Consider the following 14,886-nt stretch of genomic DNA (forward strand, 5'->3'; position numbering starts at 1 on the left):
GACTCTATTTGAATATCTTCTGCGAAATATTTTAAAATTAGACTCCTAGATTTGAATTTGGGAGCACTTTTTGATAGCTACCATTTTTAGCTAACTATGCTTTACAAAGCATATAAAAGTTAGTTAGCCTATCTGAGATAAACCAGTTTGATGGTAAATTGTACTAAATAAAAATAAAGTATATTATAGTTTTGTTATAATTGTAATTGTTGACATTAAATTGTGAATGTTCTATTAGAGTAGTGATTGCTCTATTAGACTATCTTGATCTTACCTCAAAATGCAAACCTATTTGCCTCACTTTCTTCACAGTGTACAGTTTATAACTGTAAAGTGCATTTACTTTTAGTTGTCTTCTCTTTGCCTATTGACTTTCTGTACTTCTGAATACAGTGTGAATGCATGATTCTTGTATTTAGTTTTACAAAAAATACTCACTATATTGTGTACTTTGTTCAAGCTAAACAATACACCTGGCTGTACAATCACTTCCAAAGCTGCGTGTGTAATTGGCCAAGTGTATTATATTAAATCTTTAATCTCAAAATAGCATCACACTTGAAACTACCAAGCAAACTTATTATTATGTTACCTTCCTTTATTCAGAACACTGATATGGTTATGATGCAATTTAAGAAATACGATAATTAACACATGTACATGACACATTATCATGATACAATCAAGATAGCAGGCAATTTGTTACAGAAAAACAACTAGCTAGCTGTTGCAATAAAGCAATGCCACAATTCCATATTAAAAAATATAATTTACCTCCAGTCGTAGTTTTATTCACTCAATAATCACATTTACCCACACCAATCTCAGTTGTTTTTCCATCACATTGTCACTAGCTTTATGTTGGGGTTTCATCTACAGTAGCTGATCACTCGAGCAACAGCTACAATACATATCAGCACTATCCACTCATGTATTATGCACTCTGGAATGGTCTCGAATCTTTTAGGGCTATGACAGTAAACCGCTCACCCTCTTCCTTGTCACTCATTCTCTACAGTCATTAGATTAGTATACACAACTACATTTATGTAATAACATTTTAGTAGTTTGTGTGGGATAATCAATATGCCAAAGTGTGCAGTTGTATATGTAGTTAAAGCAGTACCACAAATGATCATGTATGTGAAATACAGCACACGTGAGAGACAAAGTGATGCCAAGTGCTATATTTTGTCTTAAGACCACTCTTAGAGTGATCAACCTTAGCTAAGCAACATGCATAAAACAATTTGAAACTTATAAAGCACTTGTGAGATTTCATTTCCTAACCATTGTACCCATATAGCTAGGAAATACCTTCTTCTAGCTGTTAGTACAGTAGCTTTTCATCTACTCAATGTTCTATATTTCCCAGGTTATCATTTGCGCCATTCTACAGTATAACCAACTACCTGATATACAGTGGAAGTGTGGTCACGTACACCATCCTTTATAACAAACATAGAACTGTTTAATCCTCCAACACAAGGTTCTATATAATGTGAAAGCTAAAGAACAGTTATAAAAAGTATACTGGATTGACAACACAGCTAGTACAAAAGCATGTCTACCATATGAAAACAGTTTGTTAGATCATGACACTTTAAATTGCTTATGCAATTTAAGTACTCAGGATAAATGAAGATGAACAGAAAATTTGATACAACTTGTTTGTATAAATGATAAAGCACTAGTGGCATTGTTGAGAGGCTAATAATGCACCACTCAGCTTTCCTTAATATGCCCTATTGGCAGTGTTGGGGGTAATGCGTTACTTCGTTACATAATAATTATTACTTTTGTGGTAATGAAGTAATATAACGAAATATGCTGTAAAAACAGGTAATATAACTCAAGTTACTTACTTGCAAATGTAACGCGTTACCTAAGTAATGAAGGTACTGTAATGAGTCTAATATTATATAACATTATTACTTTAAGTAACAAAGTTACTAATCTCGTTAGTAGTCCACTGAGTAGTGCTTAGCCACTACGAAGTAACGAAGCCTATTGAATGAAGCTTATTCACCAGCTTCTTGCTTATAACCAAGATTTACACATTGTCCAACAACTGGTGCAGCTACTCTTACAGTTGCTAAAGCTCTTCAAATAGTTTTGTAGCTTCTAAACATGCTCCTCTAAGGAAAGTGTCAATGCAGAAAATGAACCTCTTGGTATTGCATGAAGACAAAAATGACCATTTTATTGAAGATAGAAGGAAAGGTAAAGCACAGACGACAGACACTCATTGGAGCTAGAAAAGTTGCTTGTCACCAGTGAGTTTTTATTATTGTGGTGCGAATCAAAATGGTGGCAGATTTAACCTCTAGCCTTGTGACTGTGGTCAGTAGGCAGGCAAGTAAACCAAAAATTGAGTTTTGCAGTTTTAAAAAATCAATATCCAGCCATCTGTGAGTGTTTTCCTGTTTTAAATGTTGGACTTGAAGTTAGATACACTAAGACCATCCTGTAAAAGTGATTTTCATCATATATGATGTTTCTATGATGGTTTGCAACCATGGAATTTTGGATGGCACCCATCATTTTAGGGAGGAAACCTACTAAACAGTACTGAAGGTTGACACTTGACTTGTTTGAGTTCTGTTCTGTGTTCTCTGTTAGCATCACATTATCTATAGTACATGCAAGTTTAAACTTTTCAATCCTCAGTTTTTCAGCTACATGTGTATATAGATTCTGCAGTTAGCTATTTTGTGGAATGACAACATTGTTTTGCTTTTATAGGAACAGTGATCAGTAGTGTTTCTAGAAATATACACCTACCTACAGAGAGAGGGTATGTTGTGCTATGGATTCGTCTTTAACTTACATCCTGTACTTTACAGGGAGAGGGTAGAAAGTTTGATTTTATCTATCCAAATATCAACAAATGTTCAAAATAGAATAATGCTCACTGAACCAGTGTCATTGTTTATTAATATTGGAATGGTATGTATTTTATTATGGTAACAATAAAAACATCATGATTCGTATATTTCACTTTAGTTTTAACAACAATTTGAACATTGTAGTATATATTTTATTTACCTTTGTGTAGCCAGGAAGTAAGCCTCGGTTTAATCCTCGATGTGAATTTTTTGACCTGTCAAGGTACATTTACTTATGCAGTGCACTCATAACACGTTTTATATTATGCAGCACTATTGGTCAAAGAGGCAGGTTCTCAACTGATGGTATCATACAGAGTGACACAACTAATAACACATTTGTTCAGTGTTCTACTACTCACTTGACTAGTTTTGCTGTTCTGGTAGATGTGTCTGGAGGAAGAGTAAGCCAGTTGTACATCAATGTGATCATCGTGGCACTTGTGTATGTAAGATTTTAGTATTGTATGCCGAAAAAATTGTACTACACTTTAGTTCAATTTCCCAGTCCATACAGAGGAAGCTGCAGCTGCTCAGGTATAGGTCTACAAGTAGAAGGAAAAATTAGGAATTAGAACGTGGATTAGGGGAATGACGAAATAAATATAGTAAAACAAAGGGAATAGCTAGGGATTGAATGCCCACTAGTATACATGCAGGTATAGGCATCCTTTCTCATTTTACTACTATTTAGCTATTCCATTGTTTCACTACTTTTGTTTAGCTTTGATTCCTAATCTCCTACTGCAATTGTTTGCATACTTTTTAAATAACATAATTATGACTAATGAACCCACACATGCTGCATCAAAAGGAAGAATGGGCCAGGAAACCCAGTAAATTAATTTGCATCTGAATGCATGCCCCAATTAAGCAAAGTGCCATTACACTTCATTTTCAGTTATGTTCAACTCATTACACAGTATTCCAAAATAATGAAGAACACTATGAGAAAGGCCTCTACAACTTGGACAATTCCTGTTACAAGTATAGGGAAGCCATCACATGGTACTACTGCAAATTGACACCTTGTACTGTCAGCAAAGAAAAATGGGATACAAAGGAGGACACATGTAAAGTCCCTGAAGCATGTATTGTACATACTGCAGTAAGGCATCAGTCAGGCTGAAAGTGACGTCTAACAGTGAAAAAATTGGGCCTGTAGCATTAGAGGTTGTTGAGTTGTGCTTGTCTGAAGGCATCAAGCAGACAGTTAGTAATTTAGATAGTTAGTTAGTCAGTAGAAAATTCTGCCAAATAAAATTTAAATTCCATAGCAACTTATCAGAAGCTACTCTGTAGACACTTTTGGGTTTGCTTACACTTCACCTATACTGCTAAGACGCCATGAAGGTACTGTATTGTGAGACTGGTTTTGGGGTGATATTTTTGGCTAGAAAAGCCTAAACCTTCATAATCTGTAATGTAATCATACCATATGATACCTTAAATACACATCACTGTCTTGTGTAACAGACACTTATGTATAGCGAATAACTCAAGAATTTGATACACTGTGCTACCTACTCCTACAACAATTATAAATAAAATTATGCAATGCATAAAAATATAATGCTACAGTACCTAAAAGATATTACCTTGCTCATCTTATAGATAGTTTGATAACTGTCTTGCCCAAATCCTATGTTTAATAATAGCACAGATTTAAACCCTTTCTGAGATACTGTAGTTACCAAGATTCTGTAATTTATTCATATATAGGAATCTACAGCACTTTCTATTGTCAGCTACATCGGATGTGCTATATCTATAATTTGTTTGTTGATTGCAGTGATACTGCTGGTTTCATTGAGGTTAGCATTGTGGTAATAAAGAGAGTGTTTTATTTACCTTTCGACAGGAGAAGGGTGTTTAATCTACAACAACACTTTGTCCACCTCAACCTCTCCATTGCTCTCCTACTAGGACTGATAACTTTTGTTAGTGGTATTGAAACTGCTAGTGAATACAGAGTAAGAGTGTGTGTTTAAACTGTCTATGATCATGTTTAATCTTGCATGTACGTAACAAACAGTACAGATGAAATTATTTATTAAGATTTAGAATTCTACTTTACCAAGTGTCACATGATAGTTTTAATAGCGGTAACATTTGAGTATCTTGTCATTCAATTTAAAGTCTTTTTCCGTTTAGTAATGTTTATCCTTAATGTCCACACAGTTTCAAAATTTTTTTTTCATTGATCTAAGCACAGCATACCCTCAAGTGATTTGGAAAAAGTAATATGGATTAGTAATTATTAAATAATGATAATACACTGTCACTGTAGATGTTGACATCTGGCTGCAAAATAGTTTCCCAAGCGCACAATGTTCTGGTCCTGACCACGAAAAATTGTGCAAGTTTAATATAATCATGGCTTCTTAGTTATAGCTTAATGAGTGTAGAAGCCTGGATATTGTATTTCTAATGTACATAGCACAAACTCATCAAAAACTGTCATCTTGAAACTTATGAAAATTCTATTATAATAGATTATTTTAAAGTTATGGTATAGGTGGTTCATGGTTAATCATTCAAAACTTTGGATGCTTATCACTGAATTTTTTGAGAGAACATTACAAACCAGTTCAGTGTAAAATTTTTAAAATAGCTAAACATAAGCCCTTTAGGCCTCCATATTTAATGTTAATATCAATTCCAATTCAATAGAATACTAGAGAAGTTGCAATGGAATTATATTGCAGAATTGTTTTCTAAAACTCTAATAGAGCACACATTTTTGTGGACTTCTAATAGAACACACATAGAATGTTCTAGATTTTCCATTGGTAGATCTATGAAATTAAAAACTTTCACTATTGAGTAGAATTTAGCTATATAGAATTTTGTAGAAATTAAGTGAGGTGAACAGCCATGATAGCAGCAGAGAAATCGCATTGACAGCTATCAAACAATTCGGTAGTACAGTGCTTAAGTCCCAACACTACTATAAGAGGTACACTAGCTAGATATCTGCTACTTCACGATTGGGATCTCGTTTGCAATAGGTTCGGACCGCGCCCCTCAAATAAAGATGTAGGTGGACTAATAGCAATAAATTATGGAGACCCCACCCCTTAACAATCTAGCTATACTTGCCAGTAAACAAGATCACCTCACTCCATATTGGTCTAGCTGGCTGCACACCCATTGGCTGACCTGAGATATACTCTAATACAACAGTCATGCACAGTATGATAGAACAGTTACAAGTTACATTGTTCTGGTAGACATATTTTTGTAAGAAAAAGAAGCAAGCACAATATAAAAACATTATTGCTCTTAAGGAGACAGGTGCCCCTCAGCAACAGCAAGGTCGACAGCTGGAGGCACACAGGGATGCTAGGATCTAGAATGCGATCCCCTGATGCACATCATTGAAGAGTGTATCAAGGAGAACTCCAAACTACAGCAAAGCCAGCCCATAACCACAGAATATGGTGAACTCCACTTCTCACTGAGCAAATGGGCAAGATGTTTATAAGTGATGGTATCTGCCTCCCCATACCTACAGATATGGAAAATACAAGTGGACTAATACAAGTTACATTGTAGCTAGCTGTGCCACAACAAAAAAAAAACTAAACAAACTAGCATTTTAAGAAATTATTAATTTAAAAATGAAGTAGAGATCTATGCAATAAAAAGTAGTGAAACAAGAGATGAATGATGGTATTGTAGCATAACTCAGTGGGAAAGTCCCTACTTTGGCACATCAGGTATTATTTTGTTCAATGCCAAAGTAGGGACTTTCCCACTGAGCTATGCTGTAATACCATCATTCAACTCTTGTTTCACTACTTTTTATTGCATAGATCCCTACTTCATTCTTAAATGTGACCGGATTTCATATAACAAGGCTTCCACACACACAAAATCAAACTTACGATTTTACCAGAAATGGATTGCTGGTCTAATACACTATCATACTTCACACTGTACTTGGTTTCTGTAGCAGCTTTCTTCCGACCCTGTCAAAGCCACGAGTGTGAGATTGGCACCATTAAATGGCCATGGCTTTGTGATAATGGCGTGTAGTGAGCTGGGACTTCACAGTGAGCTCGCCAATAGTGTTATCAGTCAATTTGGAGTAATTTGAGGGCCATGGAGGGCCATGGAGAGCCCAAACTTGGCCTCTGGATTCCAATCGTCTTCTTACTTCATTCTATACCCGTATATTAAGACCACCGTCCATCCCCACCCTCCCACCCTATTACTACCACCTGTGATGTTATTACCCGCTCGAAAAAAGCTGCTCAGAACAGGGCAAATTTTGGGTATCAGAAATGTATACACCCACTCAGTGATAGCTAGTGAACAGATGAACAATAGGTGCAAATTTTGTTTGCACAGCTGTAGGCACTGGGAAGTTATTACACAATGATTCCTTAAAACCGCCATATCTCCTAACTAAGCTTTGTGCGTCGAAGCCTTGTTTTGTCAAATTCAGTCACAAATTAGCATTAAAAAAAATACTATACTGTAGATATAACAAGTAAATGGCAGGTTTGAGATACTCTAATAGAACAGGGCTAAAAGTGTGAAAAATGTCAAAAAAAGCTTACTAGCATTCAAACCAGGGACCTCCATACTGAACACTCAAACCCTTAATCACTGATCCAAAACCACTAAAGGTTTGAGCTGTGATGGTTAACCTATATGCATACCAATTTTGAAGTTATTTCCATAAGCAGTTTACCTTGTAGGCATAATTAAAAGTTGGCTTTTTTATGCAAATAATTGTCATAGCTTTATGACTATTTATCAGTTTTGCACCAAACTTGGCATGTAATTTTGCCACAATATGTTCTTAAAGTTTGCCTAAGTTCAAAAAAATTGAGTTACACATTTGCATTTTATAATGCTTTTTGTAATGTATGTGCAATAACCCACTTAGATAGCAGTTAATAGCGAAGAATATAATAGTAACACAAAACTACAAGACAACTACAGCAACTGAATACTGTACAGAAAGTTATACCTAAGTACAATTAACCATAATACACTTAATTCCTTAGTGGCTTACACCAAAAATGCAATTACAAGAAATAATGTGTATGCACGAAACCCAATAAGAACAGTTACCCCCTTAAAAGAGGAAAAACAGTCAGAAGTTAGGGGCTGAGCTGGAGCTCTGCGAACACACGAAGAACATTGCAATAATGGAGCATTGGAGACAGTTGGGGTAAAGTCATCTGCCCAGTCATCAGTGTGTGGTACACTATCTGAAAGCAGAACTGATATAACATGATCACAAATGTGAACATCCCAGTTAACCATGAATGCTAATGAACCATGGTCTTTTGTCAGTGTTTCAGGTAGCCAGGATTTACTTGAAGGAAAATCACAAACATACACAGTATTGGTTCTATAATCATGATGTTTCTTCAGACAATGCTGTTTCTGTCTATCTCTCTTCTGCATAGCTGAATGAGATCTAAGTTGTCTACCCATCAACAGTTCAGCAGGGGAAACGCCAGTAGTAGTGTGAGGAGTGATGCGGTAGGTGAAAGAAAATGAGAAACTCTTGTTTGTAAAGAACCTGAAGCAGTTTTTCTCAAGGATCCCTTCAGTGTTTGAGCTGCATGTTTGAAATTCTTCACAGGCAAATACAGTTGTATTATCTGAGACAATGGATTCAGGAATGCCACATTTAGCAAATATTCTCCTCAGACTCTCAATGGTAGCTGTTGAGATAGCTGAATTAAAAATTGCAACATCAACCACAACACGTAGCATCTTTCCTTCCACTTGTCTGGCATAATCAATATGTAAACGTTACCAAGGACAGCAAGGCCATTCCTAGGGATGCAACGGAGCAAGTGGCAGAGCATGGTGGATTTGCTGGCACTCATTGAATGAATTCTAAAGCTATAGGAATTAGAAATTAAATTTGGAATTAATCCATTAAATAAGATCATTAATTCTTTAAGAGGCATGTGTAGTAGTTTGACTAGCTGTATGAAAAAGTGAGCTAATTACATTGCAAATAAAATGAAAGCACTGTACAACATGGTTAAATTTACTGTACATATATTATATGGTAATTTGCCACTCCGTTTTAGTTATACTCATGTCTATTATTATTATAGGCTAGTTGTCTCATTGTGGCTATCTTACTTCACTACTTCTTCATGGCTGCATTCAGTTGGATGCTTTGTGAAGGAATCCTAGTGTTCATTATGATCAAACTTGTGTTTTATAATGGATTTTTGAAAAGAAAACTGTTTTTTGTGATACTTGGTTGGGGTGAGCATTAATAACTACCAACGCATGTATTTGCACATTTATTGTTGTGCAGGACTACCTCTTCCCATTGTTATTATATCGGCTGCAGTATCACATGAACATTATGGTATCAATGACAGGTAACCATAATTGAGTACTTATGACATAATATTAGGACAAAGGGAACTACAACAAAATGTATTCATTATGCATCTATTATCACTGAAATAATGGGTCATTCCATGTCAAATCAGCAAGGAATTTAGGGTCACCTCTCGGATTTTTACAAAATTTGGTGTATTTATAGTACCTGTGGTGCTTATCACTCATGCAAATTTTTAGCTCCATACATTCCATAGTTTCTGATTTATGACCACAAATATTTAGAATATTTTATGAAAATTTGCTCCATCTCTAGGTACATAATTGACTGCAACTTTGCACTGTGAAAATATTTTTAAACACAATTTTCACTGATAGAAGACTGATGATCGACCTCTCCAGTGATTCCTAAATTATGAGATATCTACGACTACTTAATTATGGTTCAAAAGTACTTCATTGAAAACTCTGATCCTCTATATTTTGCTTAAAATTTTTCAAATTCTTTTATGAATAATGATTGGGTCATAGTCTATGTTTGATAAAATTTTTGTTCCGAGACCACAATGGGCTCAAGAGATATAATGAATGATGTTGTGGCATGTGGTGGAATTTGTAGTCTATTATTGCTGTATAGGAGTGTACACCTCCAATAACCACTCGCAACAAGGCCATGCCAAGTTTTTCTTACAAAGTGAAGGTATCTAGGTACAGTGCAACCTGTATTAGTGACCACCTGTATTGAAAGGCCATCTACAATGTATGTGCTGCAGTTAAGTTATACTTTTTTAATATATAGCACCAAAGCATTAACCCTTTCTAGCAAATCCAAAAATGGTGTTTATTTGACAGGTTGACTTTAAATTACAGATCTGACCACCGTGTGTCCATAAACGTTATGTAAATAATGTACATCTTTTCACAAATACCTTCTTTGTTAAGTTGAATCCCACTGTAGTGGACTAAGTGCACTACAACAAGATTTTACTTAATACTGTATATAAGGTATAACTAAAGAGATGGTACAACATTAACGTGTTTATGGAGGCATGATGATCTCATTTAAAGTCCACCTGTCTAATAAGGACCATTTTTGAGAAAGGGTTAATACTTTGATGCTATACATTAAGATTCAATTAAAGTATAAATTAATTGCAGCTTATAGATGGTCTTTCTATACAGATGGTCACTAATACAGGTAGCACTGTACCTAGACACCTTCACTCTGGATAGAAAACTTGGTATGATCTTGTTGCGAGTGGTTATTGGAGATGTATATACACTCCAATACAGCAATAATAGACTACAAATTCCACCGCATGCCACAACATAATTCATTATATCTCTTGAGCTCATTGTGGTCCCACCATTAAAATTTTATCAAATATACTTCTAGACTATATGACTCAATCATTATTCACAAAAGAATTCGAAACATTTCATACAGCATTTTTCAAAGTATAAAGTATAAGTTTTCAATGAAGTACTTTTGAACCATATTAAGTAGATATCTCATAATTTAGGGATCACTGGAAAGTCAATCAACAGTCTTCCATTGGTGAAATTTGCATTTAAAAATATATACACAGTGCAAAGTTGCAGTTAATTTTGTAACTAGAGATGGACCAAATTTTCATGAAAATTGTGTGACTGGATTTGCGAATAGGTACCTTTTTAACGTACAAAATTTGACCCATTTTTTTAACTTTGCAACTTCATAACTTTTTAATCATTGTATGTAATCATCTGAAATTTTCCATATGTGTAGTAGCTACAGTATCTGGCTGCATTTTGATGCAAGCAGCAATATAATCAGTGTAAGATGTCAAAATCTATGACATTTTGCTTGTTGGTATATATAATGTGTGGAAAAGGTACCTTTTCTCAAATACATTCACAAATATGTAAATATTTGTGGTCATAAATCAGAAACTATGGAATGTACGGAGCTAAAAATTTGCATGAGTGATAAGCACCACAGGTATTACAATCACACCAAGTTTCATCAAAATCTGAGAGGTAACCCTAAATTCCTTGTTGATTTGACATGGAATGACCCATATGTATGAGCAATGTTAAAATCTAAAACAACCTATTCATTTTTGGATGCATGATATACATATGTAGGATATTGCCATGGTTTATAAACACCTTTATGCACCTGCTACAGAAGAGAATGAAATGCAGTAGTTCAAATTTCATGTGTTATAATTGTGACTGGATCTGCAAAAAGGGGTCTTATAGCCTTTCCAATTACATGTACTTGGCAATTCATAACTTCACTTGTGAGTACGGTATCACCCTGAAATTCTAGATGTCAGAGTGGTGGATGGGTGGCATAGCTAGGGCACGCCACAAATTATGATGTAATTATTTTTAAGAGAATACCATATTGATCGTAATAAGTACACTTAATAATATTTGTAAAATGTTTACACTTACATGCTGTACATATACGTATGTAATGATTGTTTGCAGTGTACTTCATATAGCTATGCATGTGCATACACCGTGTTTTTGTTTATTTGCTCCTAGAGAAATATTTGAATGCAAATGTTTGCTATAGTGGCTATTTTTGCACATACAGATGTTGGATATCTGAGGAAGAAGGTGCTGTCTGGGCTTTTGTTGGTCCCATTTTACTGATCATACTGGTATAATGCAGTTATGGATATTGAGCAAACTGCCATGAAAGAATGTATTTACTTGTATTTGCTTAGGTAAACATGGTGTTCTTGACCATAACTATCTATGAAGTATTCAAAGGTCAACAGCACAGTATGACTGCTGATAAAATTGCTAAACTCAGAATTGTAAAGTAAGTGAATGCCTGTTTTATCATACAGTACTGTATTACACAATTTACCACTGTAAATAAGGTTAACAGAGAAGGAAGCCTGTGTATGGTTGGAATTAACAAAGCAGAAGCCACAATCGATAATATTCAATACCGTTGCACATGCACACATTGATCACACGATTGCTACTCGTGACAACAGCTGCTACTTGGAATTGCTTGTACTGAATCCTGTCACACTGCCATGAACATTCCTGAACACCCATGTACAGGGAATTTAACACTTCTTGCAATTTTGTATCAAATGCGTAGTGTGAATGCATACACATGCATGTTTTTCTAAGTGATTTATCTGGTACCACAATGGTGGTGGATACCCATATCATGCCTCAGACTGCTGTAAACGTGACAACTTTTTTTAACAGGATGGTAGCATAGGTTATTTCACTTCGAGAATAGCAAAATACAACAGACATGCATGCACAAACCACACTATGCATTTCGTATGAAATTGCAAGTAGTGTTAAATTCCCTGTACCACCCTAGATTATATAAACTAACATTGCCAAGCCCTAGCTACTTAACTAATGTAACCATTAGGGACGTGTCTATTATGCCGGAATAATTTCGGGAATAATAGGTAGTGAAAAGAATTAATTAGGGAATATTCCGGAATAATCAGATGAGTTCTAGGAATAATTAGTGTAAAATTATAAGTTTTTCTTGTAGTGTGGTGCAAAAGTCTCTTGAATACACCAATGAAACAGTGCAAGCATAAAAATGGTTGAAAAGATCGAGATACTTTAATAGAGCAGTCATATACTCTAATAGAGCAGTCACTTATACTCTAATATAGCAGTCACTTTTGTAAAACTCTAACTAATATGCTTTATTGTGCATAAATTCCAGGAATAATTTTGGGAATAATAGGTCAATTTATAAAGAATTGCCAGAAAGAATAATTGGAAGATTAAAAAGCATATAATAGACTCCTGCCTAGTAACCATGCGTGCTCATACAATTTGAATAAATAGCTGACAAACCAGGACATGGGTGCAGTAAAGCTGTTTGATATGACTAAGAACTTACTATAGCAATGGAGATACAGTGGCTAGCTTCCTTACTAAGGCAGATGCAAGTGCACTTAGCACCTATATAGCATCCAGTAATGTCCCAATTTAACTCCAAACTATGCATATAGTGCTAAACAAATCCATTACTGGATTAATAAAAAGTACACAAACTAGATGAATTGGAACTTTTAAAATGGGAATAGGGATTGCTGAAAAAAGCCACCAAGCAAGAAAGGATCGCTGGAGTGGTAATGTAAACCACAAATCCCTATTTTGACTCATTTCAAAATAACTGGAGCATTTCAACTCAATATATATATGACAGAGAGTCAAAATAGGGATTTGTGGTTTACATTACCACCCCAGCGATCCCTTCTTGTTTGGTGGCTTTTTTCAGCGATCCCTATTCCCATTTTAAAAATTCCTAATTTTATATTCATCTAGTATTATATTAGGGATCATGGAGGTTTGGGCTTTCTTGCCCAACAATATTACCCAATAAACAGCCTTGTTTTTCCCCTTTATAACAACTTGGTAGTATTGGTTAGGCATATAGCCAAGCCCATAATGTTTTTTTTGGAATGAACATAAACTTTTCCAACAAATTTCTATGAAATTTTTAATTTTTTAATTGACAGACTTTATGCTGACTGACTGACTAACTAGCTACAGTAACTAACCAACTAACTAACTAACTAACTAACTAACTAACTAACTAACTAACTGATGCCTCCAGCCAAGCATAACAGGGGCGTAAGAAGATATTTAACTTATGGGTGCCCAGTGGTAAAGCTGAAGACCAAAAAAAAAGGTTTCAAGCTGATAGCAATAGCAATGGCTGCATAATACTATATTCTACAATATTTATAACTACATAGTTGACTACAGTACTCTGAATGAATACTGTGACTGCTTTATTAGAGTTATTGAATGCTCTATTAGAGTATCTCTATTGTTTTAGTAATATAGTACAGTGTGCTGACACCCATTAGTTACGCCTCTGGAAATATTTATGGCACCCATGGCATCCATGCTTCCTATGCCCTTCCATAACTCGGGCGTGATTTCTTCACTGTTCAATGTCACTTCATCCCGAGGCATGCCTTTTTGCCAACCACAGTATGTATAATACAGGCATCATGGATTTCCCTTTATCTCCTTTGTGTCCCAGTTCTTTTTTGCTGACAATGCAAGGAGTCAATTTGTGATAGTGTGATATGATTTCCCTGTGGCTGTGTTTACTAGCTATCACACTTATCACCCATATTTAATTCTGTAGCAACTAGATCGAATGAAGAACCGGACATTTCTCATACTACACTTATCACCTGTAATTGTATCGATTACAGAGACTCTTCTCATACTGTTCTTATTGTGTAATAGGTGGAATATACTTGAAAAATGAAGCAAAATGGCCATTTCACTTTTCAGTAATTGATTATTAGGGTGTGCATACTGACACAAAAATTAATTTTATGGTATACCTAACACCACTTTTTTCCTTTGATGTGGTATGCGTGGGTTCAGTAGTTATAATTATGTTGTTAAAAAAGCAAGCAAATAAGTAGAAGGGAAAATTCCTAACATCAAAGAAAAAAAGTTGTGCAACAAGGGAGTAGCTAAAACGTAGTGAAACAAGAGAGGTTGTCTATACCTGTAGATATACTAATAGACATTTAATCCCTGGTTATAGACTGAACTATAGGAATTAAATGTTCATAAGTATATCTGTAGGTATAGACAAGACAAAACCTCTCTTGTTTCACTACTATTCCCTTGTTTTACTACTTTTTTC

At 35.1% G+C, this 14,886-nt stretch overlaps 1 protein-coding gene across 1 annotated transcript in view; it reads left to right on the top strand.

The window, feature by feature from the left end:
- LOC136253716 (adhesion G protein-coupled receptor L3-like) overlaps window positions 1–14,886 on the top strand; it is a 42,469-nt gene that overhangs the window by 14,082 nt on the left and 13,501 nt on the right. Inside the window, exons 5-14 of the mRNA XM_066046374.1 lie at window positions 2,746–2,797; window positions 2,847–2,949; window positions 3,059–3,111; window positions 3,160–3,292; window positions 4,611–4,702; window positions 4,750–4,861; window positions 8,984–9,140; window positions 9,193–9,259; window positions 11,809–11,875; window positions 11,942–12,039. Of these exons, the coding sequence (XP_065902446.1) occupies window positions 2,746–2,797; window positions 2,847–2,949; window positions 3,059–3,111; window positions 3,160–3,292; window positions 4,611–4,702; window positions 4,750–4,861; window positions 8,984–9,140; window positions 9,193–9,259; window positions 11,809–11,875; window positions 11,942–12,039 (934 nt within the window). The remainder of the gene's footprint in view (window positions 1–2,745; window positions 2,798–2,846; window positions 2,950–3,058; window positions 3,112–3,159; window positions 3,293–4,610; window positions 4,703–4,749; window positions 4,862–8,983; window positions 9,141–9,192; window positions 9,260–11,808; window positions 11,876–11,941; window positions 12,040–14,886) is intronic.

Source organism: Dysidea avara, chromosome 4 (genome assembly GCF_963678975.1).
Source record: "Dysidea avara chromosome 4, odDysAvar1.4, whole genome shotgun sequence".
NCBI lineage: Eukaryota > Metazoa > Porifera > Demospongiae > Dictyoceratida > Dysideidae > Dysidea > Dysidea avara.